At 48.4% G+C, this 23,365-nt stretch overlaps 1 protein-coding gene across 2 annotated transcripts in view; it reads left to right on the top strand.

Moving 5' to 3' along the window:
* Positions 1-23,365, top strand: part of TELO2 (telomere maintenance 2) — a 50,046-nt gene that overhangs the window by 8,366 nt on the left and 18,315 nt on the right. For both annotated transcript variants that reach the window (XM_075011184.1, XM_075011185.1), the window contains exons 7-17: positions 111-179; positions 1,905-2,046; positions 2,711-2,847; positions 6,615-6,706; positions 8,552-8,662; positions 11,657-11,745; positions 15,004-15,095; positions 16,085-16,201; positions 16,866-16,937; positions 17,583-17,753; positions 18,551-18,642. In XM_075011184.1, the coding sequence (XP_074867285.1) occupies positions 111-179; positions 1,905-2,046; positions 2,711-2,847; positions 6,615-6,706; positions 8,552-8,662; positions 11,657-11,745; positions 15,004-15,095; positions 16,085-16,201; positions 16,866-16,937; positions 17,583-17,753; positions 18,551-18,642 (1,184 nt within the window). The remainder of the gene's footprint in view (positions 1-110; positions 180-1,904; positions 2,047-2,710; positions 2,848-6,614; positions 6,707-8,551; positions 8,663-11,656; positions 11,746-15,003; positions 15,096-16,084; positions 16,202-16,865; positions 16,938-17,582; positions 17,754-18,550; positions 18,643-23,365) is intronic.

The following is a 23,365-nucleotide window of genomic DNA, read 5'->3' as shown; positions in this document are numbered from 1 at the left end:
GCTGTCCCTCCCCTCCCCCACTGTATTTGGTGTAGGGCAATATGGTCACCTTGTTGTGTGTTTATGTAAAGTCCTTGCTAATTAAAACCTTCCTGTCATTTCCATTTTAGACTACAGTGCTGCAGAACCTCCTTGGATACCTGGCTCTAGACAGTGTTCGATATTCCTTATTGATCAAAGTAAGTCAGGTACCTTCAGTGATATATATTTAGTTTGGAATTTTTATTCCTAAACCCTCATTTGTCCCAGGATCTGTGATGCTTGAGTGCTGTATGAGGACTGCCTTTGTGGATGGGGCACTAAAGAATGCTGCCATAATGGTCCTGGACAGAGCTACATGCCTCATTCAAAGCACAGCAGAGAAGTCTTCATAGGAATCACTGCCCTGCTGTCTCATCCCTAGAAAAGTAATGACAGTCACTAGTAAATGCCCACATAAACAGGCCACAGCCCTTCCAGAGCTTTTAATGATCCATTGTACTTCTGTGGTACCTATCCTCTGTGAATCCCCTTATCTCACAACTCCATTTTGAGGTAGATTAGTTTTACACATTCTACTGTGTAGATGGAGGCCGGGGGGGAGAACTGATTTTGAAGTGACTTCTCCAAAGAGAGCAGTTAATGACCATTGGAAATAGAACCCAGAAGTCCTGAAACCCAGCCCTCTACTTTAATAGTAAGATCATCCTCGTGCTGTCTAGGGCACAACAGCAGAGAACCCACCCTGGGGTCTGTCGGGAAAGCCACCAAATGAAGTGCTAGAAATAATTTTCTTGTTTCTAATAAGCCCTTTTACTAAGCTCCTATTAGCTCTTCTTTTTAGTTCGTGATCTGTGTTTTTTTAAAATATTTTCCTTCAAAGAGTGGCAAATCTATTTAAAAGCAAATTTAGCCAATGGGGAGGCAGTGAGCTATTATTGTGTGGGGAGGGGGTACCCCTTTCTGCTTCAAACCATTTTCCATCCCCACATGAAGCACTGGTGAATGGCTCCAAAGGGAGCTATGTCTGCTCACTGTCAGCCAGCGAGAATCTGCTGTGGTTGTGCAGGGGTGGGGAGGCTGGCATTCTCGTTCTATAATTGATGGTTTCTCTTAGACTGTTTTGTCCCATTTCATTCTTTTCGCTTAGGTACGTAGCTGAGAGTTCGGTCAGTTAATGTATAGCAGTGTCCATGACAACCTGACGTCCACTGGGCTGTGATTGTAGTTTTCAGAGGCTGGGCATCAGGGATGAGTCCTGTATGTTTGATGGAGCATGCGGGGAGCAGAGAGGCTACTGATTTAGGGAGCTAGGTGTTATTGTTCCTTCTCCTGCCAAAATTTTTGAATTATCTCAGCCCTGTATTTATTTATTTAAAATATTTTTACCCCGCCTTGCTGTTTAAAATGCTTGAGGCAGCATATGAAATTTTTAAAAATATAAACACACAAAAATTAAAAATACAAAACCTGCATACAAAAGGAGGCGGATGCTTTGCCTGCATAGTGCTCAGAAGTCTCAGCAGACTGTATGCTGTTTGCGGGAATTATCACATGAATAGAATGTAATGTGAAAACCGGTCACGCCCAGCCTGTCCTATTGAATTGCAAACCTCTGTTATGTAATTTAGCCGGGGCAGACCCAGAACTTCCAGCCAAGGCCACTGGAGGCCAGCACGTTGTGGAGCCCTGAACCCATACGCATTCCCTGTCCCGAGAGCTGTTGGATAGCCCCAGTAAATGTTCTCTGAGTGTACAGAAGCATGATGATAGGGAAGAGGCCCTTGCACCTTTGAGGGACTTGATTATGCTGATTAAAGGGGTCACTCTTAGGCCACCTGGCTGGTAGGGGTGTGTGACAGAGTGACTTTCAGGTGCTGGACAGACCCACTCCATCTAGGTAATGCTGTACTCTTCTGAACCAGGTGCTGAAAGAACTCCTGGAGACCTGGGGCAGCAGCAGTGCTGTAAAGCACTGTCCAGTTGAGCAGCAATTGTATATTAGCAAGGCCATCCTCATCTGCCTCTCCCACCTGAAGGAGCCTGAAATAGAGAGCAACAGACAAGGTGAGGGAGGAAAAAGGAGCAGAGAGAAGAGGTCTCCTTTCCTCCACTGGAATCTAACCTTTCCCCCAGTCCTTGAAACCCCTGAGCCATAATCATTGTCTTGATGCCCTGCAGGCCTGATCCTGCAAATGCATACCCAGAGAGTAAATGTGAAAGACTCCTGCCACCCACAATGGCTTCAGAAAAGCCAGTGGTAATTACCTGTCACAGCTCCAGCACATGGGGAGAAATATTCCTTCCTGTTTGGTTTGCAGGTGGATGCAACACAGTCAGCCAATTTCGCCTGTCATAGTGGGTCTGAAGCCATTGGACTTATGCCTGTGATTAATTTGGCCTACTCCTATTTAGTGGGATTTTGGTAAAGCTGTTTTATTAAAACAAATGTTCTAGGTTGTGTGATGTTTGTCCCAGTGATTTTTTGGCTTCAAAACCTAGCCCTGTTTCACGCCTTCCTGATGTGATGGGGAAAGAAACCAGCTAAGTAGAGAATAAGGTGCTGTCTTGAATATATGTCAGCCTCCACCCCAGCCTATATCTGTCTTTCTGTCTGTATGTGAAGCTGTAACTAGAATTGTGGGCTCTCAGCGTGGTGTGCTCTCCCGGAGCTGCCATAGCCAGGTGTGGTGTGCTCACTGTTTGTTCCATGTGCTGCCTGTCCTGACAGAGCTTCTTGTCAGTATGATGGGAGGGATGAAATGCCACCTGGATAGCAATTTGCCACGGGTTCGGCGTCTGGGAATGGTCGTGGCAGAGAGCATCAGTTCCAGAATAAACACAGATGGGCCTAGCCTGAAATTCCAGGTGAGATTACAGTGATGCCTGTCTCTGTTGTGCAGGGGTGGGGAGAAATGTCCCCTTTGAAGCAGATAGTTGGGCTGTTGCTGTCATTACTGACCCCTGCTTGCTGGAAGGGAAGGCATCGCCAGTGCCCTCAGAACAAGAGGATGTTAGTTTGCAAAATGGAATTCCTTTTAAAACGTGTAAATGCACCATAGAAGGTGTGGGGTTGAGGGGCAGATGGTGAGAGAGAGAGCACATGCCTCAGGAGGACTTGGTCACAGCGAGGCAGAGCCAAGGAGAACTCTGACAAAACAACTGGGTTTAGCACGTCCATTTCAAAATTAGAACTGCGGCTGGGTTTCCTTGTTTGTGCAGCATCTGGTCACCTGACATTGAAATCTAGGGATGGCCTTTCTGCTGCCTTCAGGGGTTGTTGGGTAGAGCTCTGGATGCTCACCCCCGTTTTAGGATGAAGGCTGTGTGTAAAGTTATTGGTGGTTATGATTTTTTCAAGACTGATTGGGGGATTTAGCCACACAATCCCCATTTGTTTCCATAAGAGTTTTGTGGCTTAGTTTCCTACTTGGCTTTGAGAATATCAGGTATTGTTCGTACAGCATTAACTGTAGCCTGATTGAGCAGTAAGTTATACAGCCTGACCCCCTCGAGAAAAGTAACAGAGAGGTGGCCGTGTTAGTCTGTAGCCTAACAAAACAACACAGCAGTCATGTAGCACTTTAAAGACTAACAATTTAATTTATTAGGTGATGAGCTTTCTTGGGGCAGATCCACTTCTTCAGATCTGGAGATAGTGCTGTGCTGCAAATGGTGCTGAAAGTGAATTGGCTTGAAGGTTTTATAACTGACAGATACAGGAAAAAAAACTGAAATGAAAACTGACAACTCAGACCCATAGGACAGAAGGGTGTGGGGGGAGAGAAAATTAGTACTGTGTCAATTAAGTGACTTGCTTGAGATCGCTATGACTATCATAGATGATGGTGTCTTTATAATGCATTGCTGTATCTGTTGAGGCCAAGGTGCAAAGTATTGAATTTGAGCATAAATTCTAGTTCATATTGCCCTTTGTGATCTGGTTTTAGTCTCTTTGATTTAAGACGCATATTCTCTAGTCTTTAACAGTATGGCCCACTCCACTGAAATGCTCACTGACAGGTTTATGTGTTTTCAGATTCCTAATGCCTGCTTTGTGTCCATTCATTCTTTGGCGACATGATTGTCCAGTCTGTCCAGTATACATAGCAGAGGGATATTGCTGGCACATGATGACATATTTAACATTGGTTGAGATACAGGAATATGAGCCCTGATCCCATAAGTGACATAGTTAGGTCCAGTGACGGTGTCTCCAGAATAAATCTTTGGACAAAGCTGGCAATGGGGTTTGTTGCAATGAAAAGTTCCAGGATTAGTATTACTGTGGTGTGACCTGTGGTTGCTAGTGGGAATTTTCCTGAGGTTAGGTGGTTGTAGCAGAGAACAGGTCTGTCACCCAGAGCATCTCAGAGTGTAGCATCATGATCCAGTATAGGTTGTTGATAATGCAGTGCAGGGGTTTGGGTTGAGGGCTGTAAGTGTTCAAGTGGTGTTCTGTTACTGGGCTTCTTGGGCCTATCTTGAAGTCGTTTGGTTTCTGGGTATTTGTCTGGCTCTGTCAATCTGTTTGATTTTTTTTTTTTTTTTAAACTTCTCCCAGTGGATAATTAAGTCTAACGAATGCTTGATAGCGATTTTGAAGTTTTTGGTCTCTGTCAGTAGGATTGGAGCAGATGCAGTTGTATTTAAGGGCTTGACTACTGTAAACAATGGATTGTGTGGTGTGTCCTAGATGGAAGCTGGAGACATGTAGGCAAGTGTAACAGTTAGTGTGTTTCCGGTAGAGAGTGGTATTGATTTGACCGAGTGATTTGTATTGTGATGTCCAGGAAATGGATCTCTCGTGGAATGGTTAAGGCTGAGATTGATGGTGCTGTGCAGGTTGTTAAAATACTTCGAGTCCAAATGATAAAGATGTCGATGTAGCGTAAGTAAAGGAGGGGTAATAGCAGACGAGAGCTGAGGAAATGTTTTAAGTCAGCCATAAAAATGTTAACATGCTGTGGGGCCATGCGGGTGCCCATAGTAGTGCTGCTGATCTGGAGGTGTAAATTGTCTCCATATTGGAAATAATTGTGGGTGAGAACAAAGTTACATAGGTCAGCCGCCGGATTTGCCATGGTAACATCAGGAATAGGGTCTGGTTGATGCTCAGTGTCAAGTGGAGTGCCCCAAGGAACGGTTCTAGGGCCAGCACTATTCAACATCTTTGTTAATGACCTGGATGAGGGTTGGATTGCACCCTCACCAAATTTACAGGTGACACTAGGGGAATAGGGTCCAGAGTGACCTAGATAAATTGGAGGATTGGGCCAAGAGAAATCTGATGAGGTTCAACAAGGACAAGTGCAGAGTCCTGCACTTGGGTGGAAAAATCCCAAGCATTGTTACAGGCTGGGGGCTAAGTGAATAAACATATAGAGATACACATCTCATAGAGCTGAAAGGGACCTATCAAGGTGGTTATCAAGTCCAGGCCCTGCCCTCTTGGCAGGACCAAGAACTATCCTTTTTTTTCTTTTTTAATATATTTGCCCCAGATCCGTAAATGGGCCCCTCCAGGACTGAGCTCACAGCCCTGGGTTTAGCAGGTCAGTGCTCAAACCACTGAGCTATCCCTCCCCACAAGCAGTAGTGCAGCAGAAAAGGACCTGGGGACTACAGTGGATGAGGGGCTGGATGTGAGTCAGCAGTGTGCCCTTGTAGCCAAGAAGGCTAATGGCATGTCAGGGTGTATTAGGAGAAGTATTTCCAGCAGATCTAGAGAAGTTATTATTTCCCTCTATTTGGCACTGGTGAGGCCTCATCGGAAGTATTGCATCCAATTCTGGCCCCTCCGCCCCCCCTTATAGAAAGGATGTCAATGAATTGGAGAAGGTCCGGTGGAGGACAACCAAAATGATTAGGGGGCTGGAGCACGTGATCTAGGAGGAGAGGTTGAGGGATTTGGGGTTATTTAGTTTGCAGAAGAGAAGAGTGAGGGACTATTTGATAGCAGCCTTCACTTCTTGAAAGGGGGCTCTAAAGAGGATGGAGAGAGGCTGTTCTCAGTAGTGGCACATGGCAGCACAAAGAGCAATGGTCTGAATTTACAGAGGGAGAGATGTAGGTTGGATATTAGGAAAAACTATTTAACCAATAGAGTGGTGAAGCACTGGAATGTGCTACCTAGAGATTCTACCACCTCTCTATCCCTAGAGGTTTTTAAGTCTCGGCTTGACAAAGTCTTAGCTGGGATGATTTAGTTAGGGTTGATCCTGCTTTAGGCAGGGGGCTGGACTAAATGACCACCTGAGATCCCCTCCAGCCCTCAGATTCTATGATAGTGTTCCTAATCGCTTCTATTCCATCTTCATGTGGAATATTGGTGTAAAAGCTACTACGTCCATTGTATCTGATTTGCCAGTTTTCACTTAATTTTTTTTTGTTTGTATCTCTGTTATAAAAGTGTCATATCAACTCACTTTCAGTACCATTCCTTCTGGAAGGTGCATCTGGCTGAGACTGGAAATCTCCATGTGAATGTATCATGTGATCCTTCACTGTTTGAAAACTAAGACCTAATTCTGAGACGTGCTGAGCTCCCATAACTCAACTGTTACAGATTTATTGTATTTAATCCACATAAAAGCTTCCTCACAATACAGTAACTTCTTGTTTTGCATGTCCAGTATGAAGATGATGATGAGACCAGAGAGTTAAAGTCACTTATAAAGCAGACTGCACCACTACAGCCCCCTATCACCTACCTGCCAAATGCTGGGTGAGATATTAACTTACATTTTTGCCACTCATAGTTGTATGTCTGCCCAATGTGAAAACTTAATGAGCACAGATACCACGTAAATCAATTCTCAGTAAAGGTTGTAAAGTCAAGGTGTAGTTCAGACACTGTAATCCTTCCTAAAACTCCAGACAGACAAACCCAGCTCTGAAAGCAAGAAGTCTGCATTTATTAAAATCTGCTGAGGTGTAAATTGCTGTAATCTTCACCGTGCTCTGTGTTGCCCTTGGCCATCTAGTTCAAAGGTCAAATGACATGTTTGAGAGTGGTGTGTGTGATGGCTTTGTTTCCTTGGGATTCCTGTAACTCTGTGTGCCTCAGAAATGATCCAGAGAGGCTTGGGAATCTTTGGGTGCCTCAGGATAGATATATTCTCAGTCTTTCCATCACTAACTGAAAGCCATCATTATCTTCTGCCCAAAAATCACTGCTTTGGATATTCTCTGATTTCCCTTGGCATTTGCTGTCTGAAGATTTCAAAGCGTTTTACAGGTGTTAGTGTGTGAAGCCTTCCAGTGCTCCTGTGAGGTAGAAATAGTGACTGAGAAGCAGAGAGGTGAAAGCAACATGCATGAGGCTGTTGAAGCTGTGAGGGACGCCCAGATCCCCTGACTCGGTCTTGTACGCATACACAGAGTATGCAGCTGCATAAGCACCCAAAAATGTGGGACACCAAATGTTTAGGTGCCCCTACAGAGCCATATGTACTTGTGTGCTTCCATATGGCCCTGACCATCATCCACTCGTTCCCCTCTGGCCCAGCCCCTCTGCTTCTGCTCTTGGTGGCAGCAGGACTGCCTTCTCCCTGTTGCCTCCCCGACCATGTGCTATCATCAGCTAGCCGGCTGCTGAGCTGAGGACTCCCTCCTACCACATGGTGGCGGAGAGGAGCCTTCCGCCTCTGGGGTCTGCGCCGGCCCCAGGGAAGTCCTGAGCCCAGCAGAAGCTGTGCCTGAGAGGGGGGAGGTGTCCTGTGAGGGTAGCCCTCAGCCCCAGTGGAAACTGCGCTGTGGGGTGAGGGGAATGGGCAGCCTTAGGCCAGTCATGTAGGGCCCCTCAGATTGTAAGGACAGCCCTGCTTGTATGCTAACAGCATGGAATGATGCCTCCTGGTCGGTTTGTGGCTTTGTCAAGCCAGCACCTCCTCTGTCCTGAGATGATGGTAGCTGCCCTTACCCAGAGTGTTTTGGATTCTGTCCATTCATACAGTCTTAATCTTTGTTAGGAACTAAAGCTGGCTCAGGTGGCAGTCCAAGGAACTAGCTCATGCTGTCTGCCTCTCGACCCTCTTCTCCCATCATGAAGTACCCCCACACCTGTACTCAAGCTTTTTCTCCTCTTAGCAGACCATCGTAGGTGAACCCACAATGAAATGAGATTCTAGTGCCAGCTGTAGCAAGAAGGTGGGAGGTGAAGGTGAGAAGTTTTTCTTCACACAGCGCACAGTCAACCTGTGAAACTCCTTACCAGAGGACGCTGTGAAGGCCAGGACTCTAACAGAGTTTAAAAAAGAGCTCAATAAATATTTGGAGGTTAGGTAGGGGTAAGGTATGGTGACTAGCCTTTTGTCAAAGGCGGGAGATGGATGGCAGGAGACAAATCGCTTGATCATTGTCTTCGGTTCACCTCCTCTGGGGCACCTGGCATTGGCTGCTGTCAGCAGACAGGATACTGGGCTAGATGGACCTTTGGTCTGACCCAGTATGGCTGCTCTTATGCTCTTATGAGGCTTTACCTTGGAAAAGCTATTCTCCTGCGTGTGATCATGGTTTTTTTTAAGACCTTTGTTACTTTATGCCTTTGGCCCTTTTTCGTCACTGACAGCGGGAATGACAGTTCATCTGCTACACCAAAAGCTTTGTCAAAACCAAGTGGGACCCCGCACCCATCAGCCTGTGCTGTGCCAGAGGAGAGGTCTGACTCAGAGCTTGACAGGTATGTGCAAGAACTAAACCTCTAAGCAAAATGCTGATCTGAGGTAGAAAGAAAGTGATGGGTTTTTAAAAGCAGAGAGAGGCTGTACTCTGCAGCCTGAACTGGGGAAGAAAGCAGGCCGTGTGTAAAGAGTAATTGCAGACACAAGTGTTCTCATGCCTAATTTCTACACTCAGATTGGACCCACGCCCAAGGAGTTGAAGTTGTTTTCAGGGCCAGCCCAACCCAACTCTTCTCCCCAAACTTGTATGGTTGCCCCAGTGGAGCTGTGCACAGCAGCTCCATGTGCAGCTGTAGTGGGGAGTCCACATGGTGCCTGCCTCACAGGCTGAAGAAGTTGTTGACCTGAGCTTGAGAGGGCCCAGTTTGTTTCTGACCTAGACCTGAGACTTGAAGATGGGCTCCTTGCAGGACTGTTAAGTGCAGATCAGAGTTCCAGAGTGTGGAATTAATTTGTATTTTTGTTGCCTGTGTTGTTGGTTTTGCTGTTTAGACACTTACTGCCTTGCAAATTGTCCTGATTCCACTGCATCTTTCAGACCTTGTATGTTTATCAAGCTACCCGTTTTATGCTAGATGTATTACCACTGTATGTGATAGATTAGAGCACATCTGGTTACTTCAACTCTTGCGGATTATTGGGTCAGGGAGTTGTTCTCTAACTGAAGTATTTGCTTTTTGTAGCCAGTTGAGATCTGTAGCCATTTGCCCTTTTGGCTTTCACCGTCTAATGGGTCTTGTCTGTATCTTTGTAATGTGCTTGAGAACCTTCCATGGAAGCTGCTAAATTGGTGCTGTATATTTATTGTTTTAGCCGATTCATAATAAGCTGTGGAGATGAATGGGAGCTTAGAACCTTAGTGGATAAAATTGTTGTGACAGTCCCCCTTGGCTCCCAGTCCCTTGAAATCAGAGTGCATGTGCTTCATAAGCTGTCTTCAAAGACTCTGTTCAAGTCTCCTCTAAAGGATACACCTTTGTTTCCTTATCCTAAGAAGATAGAGGAAAACCAGGCAGGTGGCATTTTGGCATGGATCTGGCTCCGTTGTGAGTGAGAAGCGTACATGAACTGCTCTAAGGAGATGACACAGTTAAATTATGGGCACCAAGGAAGGGAACTAAACTTCATAGTAACTTCCTGCTCCTTAGCTTTGTCCTGTAGGCATCTCTGTTGCTTGCACGATCTAGCTCATTTGTAGGCTTCCAAGTGCTTCGTTCAACTGATCTGATCAAAATCTTCCCTGAAAAGGCTTTACAGGGGATGTTTAAAAATGTTTTTTCGATGGGAAGACATTGTGCCAAACCTGGTGAGTGTATTGCTGGTCTCTGACACGCAGGACAGCTGGCTTGAGAGTAAAGGGAAAAGGGGGATCTGAAGACACACACTAAATATTTAAGCGGATTAACCTCCCAAACATTTGTCTGGCATGGGTGAATATTACTATCCATGTTTTATGAATAGGGGAAACTGAAGTGCTGTTTGACCAAATACTCCGTGGTTATACTGCATATAGAATCTTCTCATATTTAACCATTAGTACAGGCTTCAGAGTTGGTCTGTCAAACAAGCTGCTTTTCTCTGCTACAGAAAAATGCACCTCTTCGCCCCCCCCGCCCACATCTGTGTCCAAGAACTCCTAAAAAACATCTTTTCTAGTTTGATTCTTAATGGGAAGCATTTCATATGAGAAGTATATTTGGAGTCCTGTCTCCTAATGATTCCTACATGCAGTTTGCTCATCAGAGGCGGCACAGGGTGAGTGCATGTTGTCCAAAGCCCTGCACATCTCATTACCTTGTGTTCATTTAGGCTCGCAGCTCAGTTATGGAAGCATGGGAAAATTCCTTAAGGGGAAGAACACTGTGGTCGTGTTCTGTACAGTGTGTGAAAAGAGACTCCAGCAGCTGCCTGGGAAGTGGGAGGATATGGTGTGAACAGCTCTGTTTGTCTGATCTGGAGCTGGATCAGCAAAGGGGACATCCCGGCTTTCAGCAATATGGAAAGGCGTCTGTGTCCAGGATAGTGGTTTGAGCAGACTTTGGGAATTGCACAGCTGGGCTAGGCGATCAGTAGGGAATAACACACTTGTGTCTGTAACTTGAAAATGTGCCTGAAAATGTGATGCTGCATGGATCGGAGATAATTTTAGTCTGAAAAAGGCATTGTAATTAGCTGCTGCCTGTCCTAGGAGAGGGAATGTTTTTCAAAGGTGAATGATTTTATTTATTATTTTTTTTTAAATCTTGGCAGCCCAGCTGGCTACTTTTATTTAGGTACTGCTGGCCTTTGTTGCCCCATCCCTAATTGTCGTAGCTGGGTGGGTGCTTGCTATGGACAGCTGGCTAATACCTGAAATAGTTCATTTCAAGCTCCACAAAAGTATAGTCTCTCCAGCAGACTGTGCAGACAAGTCTGGTACATGAGGATACTGGTGTGAAAATTGTTTGGCGGTTCAAAACTGAATCTGGCCTTAAAATTAGGTTTCCTTATCCCATAAGGCTATATTTTGGGCTGCGAATGAAATCTCATAACCTTAGTTGAGAGAGAGCATACTGACATCATGGGGCAAAAAATTGGTCTGAAATAATAACTGACTCTGTGCAGAGAACAGTTTTATCCATAAAATTAGTCTGTATTTAACCTTCCGTCCCCAACTCAAATAATTGTCCGAAAAGCCTACATTATGGAGTAGAAGCCTCCAGATGTCCAGCTTAATAGAAAAATGTTTTTATGATAACAAAACTAGTGGCACATGAAGATGCAGTTTGCACATGCTGTCTCCTGAACTCAGTGGTTAAACACACCTCGCCATCCCAAACATTTGGTAACCAGTGTTTCCTTTGCTGGCTGGAGCCTTGTACGTCGGGGTTCCAAGGGCCCTCTCTTTGGTGTAAGGATGGGAATGTGCCCTGTCTATCAGTTTGGCATGAGGGAAGACAAGGTGACATGGTCAGAGCCACATGGACTAAGTTATGCCTACACTTCTTTCGCAGTGATGATGACCTCATCCCTTATGACATGTCAGAGGATAGAGAGCTAAAGAAGATGAAAGCTCCAGTCTATATCCGAGACTGTATTGAAGGTAGGAGATTCTAGGTAGCGCCTGGTGAATGCCCATCTCTTACTCTGCTCCGGGGTGGTCCCTGCTATAGGCTGTTTTTTTTTTTTTTTTTTCAGTTTTGATGGGCATGATGACATAACAAAACTCCTGCACATACATCCTTGGCTCCTTACACTTGTGTTGGGTGAACTCGCCTCTGGTGCTTGATGGATGTGCAGTACAGTGCGCTGTGGGAAGGTATGCAGTTGTGCAGCTCTCCACAGTCCAGTGCATGGTCTTTGCGGAAGTTTTGGCAATGCACAATGGGGCAGAAGCAAACCACTCAAGGGTGACTGAGTCAACTGCAGAATCAAGTTCTCATGTTTCAACTTTTTCCATCCCTTAGTGCTGTCTGTCCCATCGTTTTCATGCCTGTTTTGAAAACCCTAAGGACCTGCGTGGGGCCTCTTGCTGTCCACCATGTACCTGAAGCATGGAATTTGCATTATTGTCATGAGCACTGCAAGCACAGTATGCATGATACTAGGGTATTTTCAATCATCAAGAGGAACTCTGGGGAACATGACCATTTGAGGGAGAGCAGATTGGTGTGGAACAAATGTGAACCAATTTAAGGTTGTAGTTGGGATTGCTGTTGCAGCACTATGTGGCAGGATCATATAATAATGCAGCCTTGGCAGTGGCTGCATAACTTTCAGATGCAGAAGGCCCCTTTCCTCCAACTATGTGTTTAAACATGCCCAGACAACCAACCGCAGGACACTGGAAGCAGAGCAGGACTGATGTTACCCAGACAGGACTCTTCACAACCAGCTGTTGAGACTGGAAGCATCTTGCCTAGTGGGTGTCAGCAGGTGTGAATAGATGGGAAACAGAGGCTAAGTCTACACTGCCACTTTGCTGCACTGCAACTTTCTGTCTCATGGTATGATGCCCCCTCCCCACCCCACCAAACCCAGCAAGTAACAGCAAGGTAAAGTGCCAGTGTAAATGAGCTCCCAGCACTGTTAACTGCTCCCCTTGAGGAGGTGGTTTACGTAAGCGCTTGGGGAGCTCCGTCTCAGTGCTCCTGCCATGGTCACACTTTCATTTTAAAGCACTGCTGTGGCTGTACTTCAATTTTAGAAGTGTAGACAAAGCCCTTGATCCACAGTCAGTAGTCATAACTTCAGATACAAAAATAATACATACACACCAACAGGGTCACAATATTCAGCAATCATAACTTTTCCAATGGCACCTCACTTGTCCCGTTGTGTACGAGTGCAGCTTAATTAACTGTGCGGGTGCAGTGTCCCAGCAGATGCAGGGCGGTTTTAGTGGCTGTCTCCCCTAGGGTAACATAGGCACAGACAGGGCGCCCATGCTCATGTTACTTTGGAGGGAATTCTGCACTGAAACCTGTAAACTTCTGTGCCAAAAGTTTGCAGAATTTGAAAATATGCAGAATTTTTATTTGTCGGTAAATACAGGTGGACAAATTGCAGTGTGCTTGACTGCTGGGACAGACTGGATTGTAGTGGAGTCTTAAATAGATCCTGGCTCTCAGTGCAGCTGAACAACCCTGATTACACATCCCCATCCTTTTAAAGTCCTGTCCCGTTCTACAGGGCTATCCTCCTTCTCTTTCCACGCACCAGCCTGTGACTCAGGCACACTGGGGGTATCCCTGGTGCTGCGTAGGATGGCAGTGGGTTTTTTGCCAAGTATGTCATGCTGCTGTTTGTAAAAGCCTCAAGTCTGCAGCTCAGCACCAGATTGACTGTTGGCCTCCCAGGGCTGCTGATATTCTTGCTGCAGGTCTTTGACTTTCTCACAGTGCTGCTGCTGATCCCTGGCATCCCCCTGCCCCAGCTTCCCCTGTGCAATGTGCTCTTAGATGCCCAGGTTTTGGTGGCTGCTCCCTAGCTGTGCATGTATAGCTTCTTCTCCCCACAGGCCCAGGAGATCCACTCCAGGCCAGTTTGAGCCTGGAACATAGAACCTGCAAGGTCAGCTGGGCAGTTGCACACAATGGTGTTGAGCTGCTAGGTGTGTTCACCAAGAGGGACAATCTGAAAAGGGCACTTAAAAGACATGCAGGATTTAAAGGGTACTTCTGGACTCTGACCCTCGGGCAGCAGAATTCACAATTATTATGTTGGGCATTCTGGGACAACAGCTGGAGTATTGTTAGGTCTTCATAAGTAATACAGTGTCTACGTTGGTGCTGTGTCAACCTCAGTACAGTAAACCCTTGAGTTACGCAGGAGTTCTATTTCTGCATCCCCCACGTACCTCAAATTTTCTTGCAAGTCGAGGGGAGATGGGAACTAGGCAGCCTGCTTCCCATCTCGCCTGGGCTTGCAGGACTGGTCTGTTTCCTGGCTCCCAGCATGGCAGAGAGCCAGGAACCAGGGGGCAGCCTGGTTCCCATCTCCCTGCCACTTGTGGGACCCAGGAAACTGACTAGCTGGGCCATTGCAGAGAGAGGAAACTGAGCAGGGCAGCAGCCTTGTTCAGTTTCCTGGCTCCAGCCAGTGGAGGAGAGCAGGGAGCCAGGGGCTGCCTGTTTCCTGGCTCCCTTCTGCTCCTTGAAGCCAGGAAACTAACTATGGCTGTTACTCTGCTCAGTTTCCTGGCCCTCCACGCAGAGGGGAGCCAGGACCCAGGCTGCTGCCTGGTTCCCAGCTCCCCGCCACTCTGGAGACCGGGAAACCACTCCTGTTAGGGATGGCAGCCTGATATAGGGCTGCCGCCATTGACAGCAGTGGTTTCCTGCTCCTGTCAGGGCAGCAGTTGCATTAACCCGAGATATGCGCAACTTGATTGTGCGTTTCTCGAGGGTTTACTGTACATCAGCTGTGGCTCAGTGCCACCTGGAACAGTGGAATCACTATGTGGGCGTAGTGGAGAGCACAGGTTGGGGAAAGACAAATGTAAGCACAGAGGCATGCACCACTAAGCTTATACAAGGTAGCCTACTTGGACCTAATGTTGTAGTGTAGTGTAGAGCAGGTTGAAGTAATCTGTTAAGTTTCTAGTATTTGATCTCTTTGCTGAATTGGTATTTTCTTACTGATGGAAGAGATGGAAGAGACCACTTAGAGCAGGGGCAGCTTAAGACCCATAAGTCCACTCAGGTTCTTACACCATATGGCAAATTTCCACATCTGGCCTTGGTTGCATCTTTCTGTTGAAGGGCAGGAAGTGAAGGGAGATCCCTGGGATTCTTGCTCGCAGAAGTGTTCTCACAGCTGGTCAGCTGAGCTGAAATGGTTTTTTCCTGTTTACCTTTAGTCCTAACCAGATCTGAAGATGTGGACAAGTGGGAAGCCACAATGAAGGTGCTGGATTGTCTTATTCGTAGGAATCCAGCTACTGTAAGAGAGGTAAGGCCACATGGGCTAATGGTTACTAACCGGCCTTAGCAAGAGCGTTGCCATCTGGGCCTCAGAAGAGGCTATTAACAGTGCAAGATGGTAACGTCAAGAGTCACAGACCAGCGGACTTGTCCTGGAGTTGGGTCAGACCCCGGTGGTGGTGGTGGCGGCGGCGGCGGCAGCAAGGCAGCTGGCTGTTCTGTGGATCCCTTTTGCAGCAGGAATGGAGACAGGGAGACAGGAAGAGCCTTCCAAGCAGCTTCGGATTGAGGGGGGTAATGGAAGCAGCACACTTTGTCCAGGGTGAACAGAGTTTGGTGCACTGCCTGGGGAGCAATTTTGAAGCCAAAGCAAGTGCAGCAATGCAAACCAAAAGAGGATGAAATGTCTTTAGGCTTTCTTCAGACCCATTGTGTTCTACTCTTTTGGGTTCATCATCAAGAGAGATTTTGAGGCAGGCCAGTCAAGATGCAGAGCTTGGGTGGGCAGAGAGAAAATGGGACAAAGGGTTGCTGATGTAATGGCCCTACAGCCTGGGTAATCTGCAGGGACAGAACTTGGGACTTGGAGTGCAGAAAGCCTAGACCTCTACCAACTGCACAAGAGATGTAACTGGTAGCGGTTGTAGGTTCTTATCCCCTTGTGTGGGTTAGCGACTAGAGGGAGTACATACTGCACAGATGCCATGTAAGTTTTACTAAGCTGTTTTCTCCATTCTGTGCCACTAACATCCTTCCAAGAGCCCTGTTTCAAAGGGGCACAGAGTAGGATGTCTACCAAGAGGTTAGTCACTGCTTGGAGTAGTTCCATCTCAGTGACACCCTTGCTTGTCACGTCGTCTGGGGCAGCTAATGCTCAGGCCCTGCTTCTTCAGCTGCACTGTTCACACAGAGGCAGCCAAAGGAAGAGTTTGTGTCTACATCTTCCTCTTTAAACCCTCAGGGGAGGGGAGAGTCTTAAGCCCTGTTTGGGGCCTCTGCTTTTTGTATTTTGTGCAGGTGAGCATGGAACTGGCTAAAGTGCTGCTGCACCTGGAGGAGAGAACCTACATTGAGGGCTTTGTGGAGCTGCGCCAGAGAGCCCTAGTGGCTCTGACTGTCACCGATCCAGTCCAAGTGAGTCCCTTGTGCTACTGGTGCCTTGCAGTGGGCACAGGCACGTGGGTTTGAGCAGTTGCAGTAGGTGTCTCTTGCTGGCATGGCAGCAGTTTCCATGATGGCAGGCTGGGTGGCCGGTTAGGGAGCAGGCCAAGCTTGTGCAGAGAGCTGTTCTGCCTTCTTGCCAGCTAGGCAGAGTAGCTGCATTGGCGTGGTTGGAACCCTGGTGCAAGAAGGGGAACGGCTGAGAGGAAAGCTCTGTGCGAGACAGTTGAAATGGTTGACTAGGTAAGTGTTTGATGGAAGGCAGGTGTGCACATGTGTGCAAATTGGCTAGCACAGCCTCAGTTTCAGCACCTGTGAAGGGAGACTCCGGCCTCTGAGACGCACAAAGGTTGGGTTAGTCACTGATTACAGAGCACTTGGACACGCTGGGCAGAAGGTGCTGTGGAATGGTAGTGCCAGGTTGGCTGGAATTGGCTTCCTCTTGGCCAGTGCAAGTCCCTAAGTTTCTCCCATGTAGGTGGTTCTTCTCTCCCCAGTTGTGGAGCTTCCTGGTTTAGTCCTATCAGGAGTTAGGATTTCTCCTCTCCTAGAGCTCCAGCCCCCAGGGAGGAGTACGGTGGGGACAGGTCCTTCCCCAGTTATTGGTTCATGCTCTTTGTTCCCTGGCTCGGTGCAGGTGGTGCAGTACCTGACCTCCCAGTTCTACTCCCTGAACTACAGTCTCTGTCAGCGCATGGACATTCTGGATGTAAGTACCTCTCCTCTTCCTTCCTCTTCCTTTCATCTTCCCACCCACGGGTCCTCCTGGTGGACCAGACCCACATCTTCAGAATACACGCTGGGGTAATCCCTGGACTTCTGATTGGAAAAAACAGTGGGGTGAAGCAGGAGCAGCCTGGGGGAATTTGTTACATTAATATGCATTACCGCCCATTGCTTCCTGCCTTCAGAGGTTAGCATGCTGTACAGCTGTGATGGGAGCTGGGATGGGGAGAAGAATCAGAGCAGAGGCCAGGTGGTGACCACTCGTATGGCTGTTTTTTAGAATCTGCTAACATTTTACTGCCTGATTCACATCCTCAGCAGGCTCCCGCCCCCTGCTGGTGTCCCACTTTTCATTTGTTGTACCTAGAAAAGGAGCCCCGTCTGCTTTCTAGCTGAGCCCCTCTGCTGAGTATCCCCTGCAGTATCTCAGAGGGGTTTGGTGGCCTCAGACTGGTGTGGTCAGTCCTGTCATCCTCACTCCCGCATTTTGGTCTTGAGCTCTTTTGTGCCCACCTTGCTTCTTATTCCTGCCTTACTCCATTACTTCAGCGCAGGGGAGTGTCACGTCTTGCTTCATTGCTAGACGGAGCTTCCTTCTCCCTCATGGAACCTCTGTCCATTCATCCAGGTCCTAGCTTTGGCTGCTCAGGAACTCTCTCAGCCCCATATCTCTGGGAAAAACAAGCCCAGCAGTGTCCTGAGTCCTTGTGTCCAGACTCTCCCTGGCAGGGACAGCACCCAGGACTGGAGAAGGATTGTGGACGAAAGGATCAAAAGTAAGACGCGCTATTTGACGAAGGTGAGGCCAGGATGCAAGATGGTGGAAATACACTAAGACCACCTGCTGTGGGACTAATGATGAGTAGTGCCACAGTCCTGGCCAGGGCCAGTGGCAGCACCAGGAGAGGCTGAGTGAGTTCTTTTTAAAGGAAAAATTCCAGTCCTCTGTGTCTCCTTGGCAGGAGCGTGTCTCCAGCTCCTTGAAGCACTGGCTCGCCCCATCCACACCCATGCCCCATGTCTCACCCCGTCAGCTCTGAGTCTCCATTCTGCAGGTCCAGGCCATAGAGCTGCTCTCCGCCTACCCCCAGGAGAGGACAGGAGCTCTGCTTCCCATTTTTCAGCACCTTCCCTCAGGCCCATCCTGGCAGCCAGCTAGCTTCATTCTGTGTCTCTGACCACCCCCCCCCCCCCCGAGCTTCCTGCTAATTGCCAGGAAAGAAGTGGTTCTGTGAGGTGAGCCTCTTCTCCGAGTTTTGTTTATTTTGTGTATGATCACTTGCTTCCTCTCAGGTTTCCCTCCTGTACCTCAGGGCTGGGCCAGTCTATGTAGAACTCCTCAGTGATGGGAATGAGGAGGGACTGGAAATGGGGGATTTAACTCCAGCACACAGCACCGAACCAGCGTTGCCACTGCTGGGAAATGCCCATTAGAGGCAATGTCAGGCACGTAGGAGAGTAGCAGGGGAGGTTGGGACACAACAAGGAAGAAGGGACACTTCAATGGACGCTGTGAGGTCTGACAGTGGCGAGGAGTGAGGCTGTTACTTCTGCTGGCTGCGTTTCCTCTCTAACCCACTTTTCTCTCTTGGGCAGGGTCAGTCTCTAGTGGGAGCGGCTTGTGGCCCAAACAGGTTCAGTTCTCTAGCTGGGCATTTCTTCTTCCCGCTGATTCAGAGCTTTGACAGGTGAGATGGTGTGGACCTGGGATCCTGGCTTACTGAGGGACTGTGGTGACACATGACCACAGGGATGCACCTTGACCTTGCTCTTGCTTTTGCCATCATCGGTGGCTGACGTGGGACAGAGGGGCCATGTAACTTCCCTAAATCCCCTTAGGGCCTTGGTGCATGAGTCAGGAGTAGGCGGCGTCCCTTTCCAAAGTGGCGATAATACAGCTGTGAGTTGGGATGAGGGCCTGCCGATTTTCACTGGCACTCAAGACGGGAGTTGAGCCCCACCCTTCTTATTCCATGCAGCTGGGACCTTGCTCAAAGCCATGCGGCCTGCGGATTAACAGAAGTCCAGCTAATGCTACCAACCACCACCTAAAAGAGACAGCTCAGCATCTTAATTTATTAATGAAGCTGTTGTAAGCATGACTGTTAGTGACTGTACAAAGTATCACTGACACTCGGACTGTACATAGAAGTCAAAGGTCAAATTTTAGCACTCCACCTTGGAAAGGTTGTTGACCCTTGCACTGTGTTCAGTACTAGTCATCCCATCTCTAGCAGTGAGGATGCTCTGGGAGGGTATTGGTGAGAATGGCTAGCAGCTACTCCCAACTTGGTGCCACCTGCATATTTTATAACCAAACAGTCCACTCCAATGATCCAAGTCGATAACAAAAGTATTAAATAGTACAGGGCCAGGAAAACTCCTGCAGCAGCACCCTAAATACACCCTGCCGGTGCAGCAGAAGACCACTCATAGCGAGTGCAGCCATTGAGGATGTTGTGCTCCCACATTACAGTAAGTCCATGGAGACCACATGTCCCTAATTTGCTTATGGAAATATTATGTGGGATGGTGTGAAAAGGGTTCCTAAAATCCATCACAGCTGCAGCTTGCTCGCACCCCCAATCCATTGGGCCAGGAATCCTGAAAAAAGAAAGGGAGGTTTGTTTGGCATGATTTGTTGTCAACAAATCCATCTTACCTGTTACTTATAACCCACCATTCTCTGGCTGTGTATAAACTGATAATTTAAAACTTTGTTCTTGTATCTTTACGAGTATTGAAGTTAGACTGACCAGAGTCTTATTATTCTCTGTGCTCCTCTTTGTTCCCCTTTTTCATAACATTATTGTGTTTTTGTCCTTTCTGGTGCTTGGGAAAACTGGTCTACTTTACTGAGCAGTGAGGAAGATGGTTTAATATCAATGAGAGCTTTGTTAAGTACATGTCACAGATTGAAACCGCGACCAGCAGGGATGTTCAGGCAGGAGATGCAATGGGCGATGGCTACCCCAGCAATCTGAGGGAGTGGGCTGTGTGTTTGTCCAGACAAAGGAAGCATGAATAGGGATAGAGAAGTTACTCACCGTAGTAACGATGGTTCTTTGAGATGTGTCCCTGTGGGTGCTCCACAATAGGTGTCGGGCTTGCCCGGTGTCGCAGATCAGAATTCTTCCAGCAGTTTCTCCTGGATCGTGCATGTGCCGGCGCGCGCCACTCCCTTGCGCGTTCCCGGCCACGTGCGCGATCCGGTCCCCACCAGTTCCTTGACCAACCGCCTCAGATGCTCCTGAAAAACACTAGACAGAGATCCGAAGCGGGGAGGATGGGCGGGTGGTGGAGCACCCACGGGGACACATCTCGAAGAACCATCGTTACTACGGTGAGTAACTTCTCTTTCTTCGAGTGTCCCTGTGGGTGCTCCACAATAGGTGACTACCCAGCAGTAACCCAAGAAAGGAGGTGGGTAATTAGTTTATGTGCAGCTTGCTCCCGAAAGGACTGCTGTCGACAGATGGGTACCCTCTTGGAATACCCAATGTAGGGCATAATGCTTGGCGAAGGTGTCATAGGATGACCAGGTCGCTGCTCTACAGATGTCCTTCAACGCAATGCCCTTAAAGAAGGCTGTTGGTGCCGCCACCGCCCTGGTGGAGTGAGCCCTGGGCGGGGCCAGCAAAGGAGTCTTTTGAAGTTCGTAGCACATTTTTATACAGGATACAATGTGCTTTGAGATTCTCTGTGAAGAGAGACCTTCTCCTTTTGACCTGGGAGTGAGAGAGACTAGAAGCCTGTCCGTTTTCCGGAAGGACTTAGTTCTGTCTATGTAGAAGGCCAATGCCCTTTTCACATCCAGGAGATGCAGGCGTGCCTCCTTGCTGGAGCTGTGAGGCTTCGGGTAAAACGAGGGTAAAACTATTGGCTTGTTAAGATGGAATTCTGATGAAACTTTTGGAACAAAGGCTGGTTGCAGCCGTAAGGTTACCGCCTCCTTTGAGAACACTTTGCAGGGCGGCATTGCCATAACTGCTGCAAGCTCACTGACCCTGCGAGCTGACGTAATTGCAAAGAGAAAGGTTGTTTTTATCGTAAGGAGACGTAGGGGAACCGTGGCTAATGGTTCAAAAGGTGGACCCGTGAGTGTGCTGAGCACCAGGTCCAGGTTCCACGATGGCGGAAGCGGTTTCCGAGGGGGGTACAGGTTTACCAACCCCTTCAAGAACCTGGTAATGATAGGATGGGCAAATACCGTGGGCCTCTCCTCTGTATGCCGAAAGGCTGATATAGCGGTGAGGTGGACTTTTAGCGAGGATAATGAAAGTCCATCCCTCTTGAGGTCCAGTAAGTATTCAAGTATTACTGGTATAGGAACGGCAAGGGGAGCTAACTGTTTGGTGGAACACCAGGCTGTGAATCGAGTCCATTTCTGCTTATAAATCTTTCTGGTGGAGGTCCTTCGGCTACTTTCCAGGACTTGTTGTACTCCCTCCGTGCATGTACTTTCTAAGGAGCTGAGCCATAGATTAGCCATGCTTGTAGGCGCAGACTCTGAGGGTTCGGGTGCACTATGGACCCCTGGGACTGCGTGAGTAGGTCCCGCGCCACTGGTAGGGGGAGCGGTGGGCGGTCCGACATGCGCAGAAGCAAGGGAAACCATTGCTGCCGATCCCACGTTGGGACTACTAGTATCATGCGAGCTCTCTCCCTTGTGGCTCTCTGCAAGACCTTGTGGATAAGCGCTGTGGGGGGAAACGCGTAAAGTAGGGGGCCCTTCCATGGAATCATGAATGCGTCCCCCAGGGACCCCCGCCTCACTCCTGCCCTGGAGCAATACTGGGGACACTTCTTGTTGTGCTGTGTGGCAAACAGATCGATCTGGGGAAACCCCCATGTATGAAAGATCGGTCGTAGCAGATCGGCGCGGATCTGCCATTCGTGCGTGAGTGCGAAGTGCCTGCTCAGCTGATCTGCTTTCACCTTGTGAGCACCCGGCAAGTACAAGGCTTTCAACGTAATGTTGTTGGCGATGCACCAGTTCCACAGTTGGACTGCTTCCGTACATAGGGCACGGGATCGGGCTCCTCCTTGTCGATTTATGTAAAACATAGTGGAGGTATTGTCTGTATTGATCCCGACTACTTTGCCACATATGTGGTCTCGGAAATGCTTGCAGGCGTTGAACACTGCTCTGAGCTCTAGTATGTTTATGTGCAGTGACTGTTCCGCAGGGGACCATAGCCCTTGCGTCACCTTGTCGCTGACGTGCGCTCCCCATCCTATGTGGGAGGTGTCGGTAGTAAGAAAAATAGAAATTTGTGGTTGGTGAAAGGGCACCCCTGCTAGCAAGTTCTTGGGGTTTACCCACCACGCCAGGGATCTGCGCACCTCTGTCATGGGCGACACTACCCTGTGAATGGTGTGGGATGCCAGTTTGTAGACGCTCGCCAGCCAATGCTGTAGGCTTCGCATGTGCAATCTGGCATTCTGTACCACAAATGTTGCTGCCGCCATATGGCCCAGCAGCTGTAAGCACGTTAAGACCGGCACCGTGGGACTGTATGTAATGACTTGCACCAGCGTACTGATGGCGCGAAAGCAGGCGTCAGGCAGATACACCCTTGTTGTGATAGAGTTTATTTGTGTCCCTACGAACTCTGTCCTGTGTGGCGTCGGTCTTTGACTTCACGAGGTTGATGACTAGGCCCAGCGAAGAAAACGTGTTCGCTGTGACTTATATCATGCGTAGGACCTCTGTCTTCGAGGCTCCTTTCAGTAGGCAGTCGTCCAGGTATGGAAATATGAATACCCCCTGTCTGTGCAGGTAGGCTGACACCACTGCCAAGGTTTTGGTAAAGACTCTGGGGGCCGAGGAGAGGCCGAACAGAAGAACGCTGTACTGGAAGTGTTCCTTGCTGACCATGAAGCGGAGGAAGCACCTGAGTGCCGGGTGGATCGTTATATGAAAGCAAGCATCTTGTAAGTCAAGGGCTGTGAACCAATCTCCATCGTCCAGTGCCGTGAGTATGGAGGCGACTAATCATCCGAAACCGTTGCTTGCGCAAGTAGCGGTTGAGGCCCCGAAGATCTAAGATGGGCCTCCAGCCTCCTGTTTTCTTCTCTGTGAGGAACTAGCGTGAATAAAACCCTTTCCCCTGGAATTGTTCTGGCACTCTTTCCACCGCCCCTATGAACATAAGGTGGTCCACCTCCTGTTTGAGCCTCGCCTTGTGGGCAGCGTCCTGGAGGTGGGGCCTGGAGGGAGGCTTCGTCGGTGGGAGCGACTGGAAGGGGGTCGCGTAACCCGTTGCTATGATCTCAAGCACCCATTTGTCTGCGGTGATCTTTTGCCATTGGGAGTGAAATGGTCTGAGGCGATGATGGAACATGAGATGAGTGGCATTGCGTGATGGTAGTGATAGTGCAGTCCTCGACATGCCCGTCAAACCTGTT

This window comes from Carettochelys insculpta, chromosome 16 (genome assembly GCF_033958435.1).
Source record: "Carettochelys insculpta isolate YL-2023 chromosome 16, ASM3395843v1, whole genome shotgun sequence".
In the NCBI taxonomy this organism is placed as follows: domain Eukaryota; kingdom Metazoa; phylum Chordata; order Testudines; family Carettochelyidae; genus Carettochelys; species Carettochelys insculpta.
The sequence above is the reverse complement of the archived record's forward strand: the minus strand, read 5'-3'. Positions and strand labels throughout refer to the sequence as shown.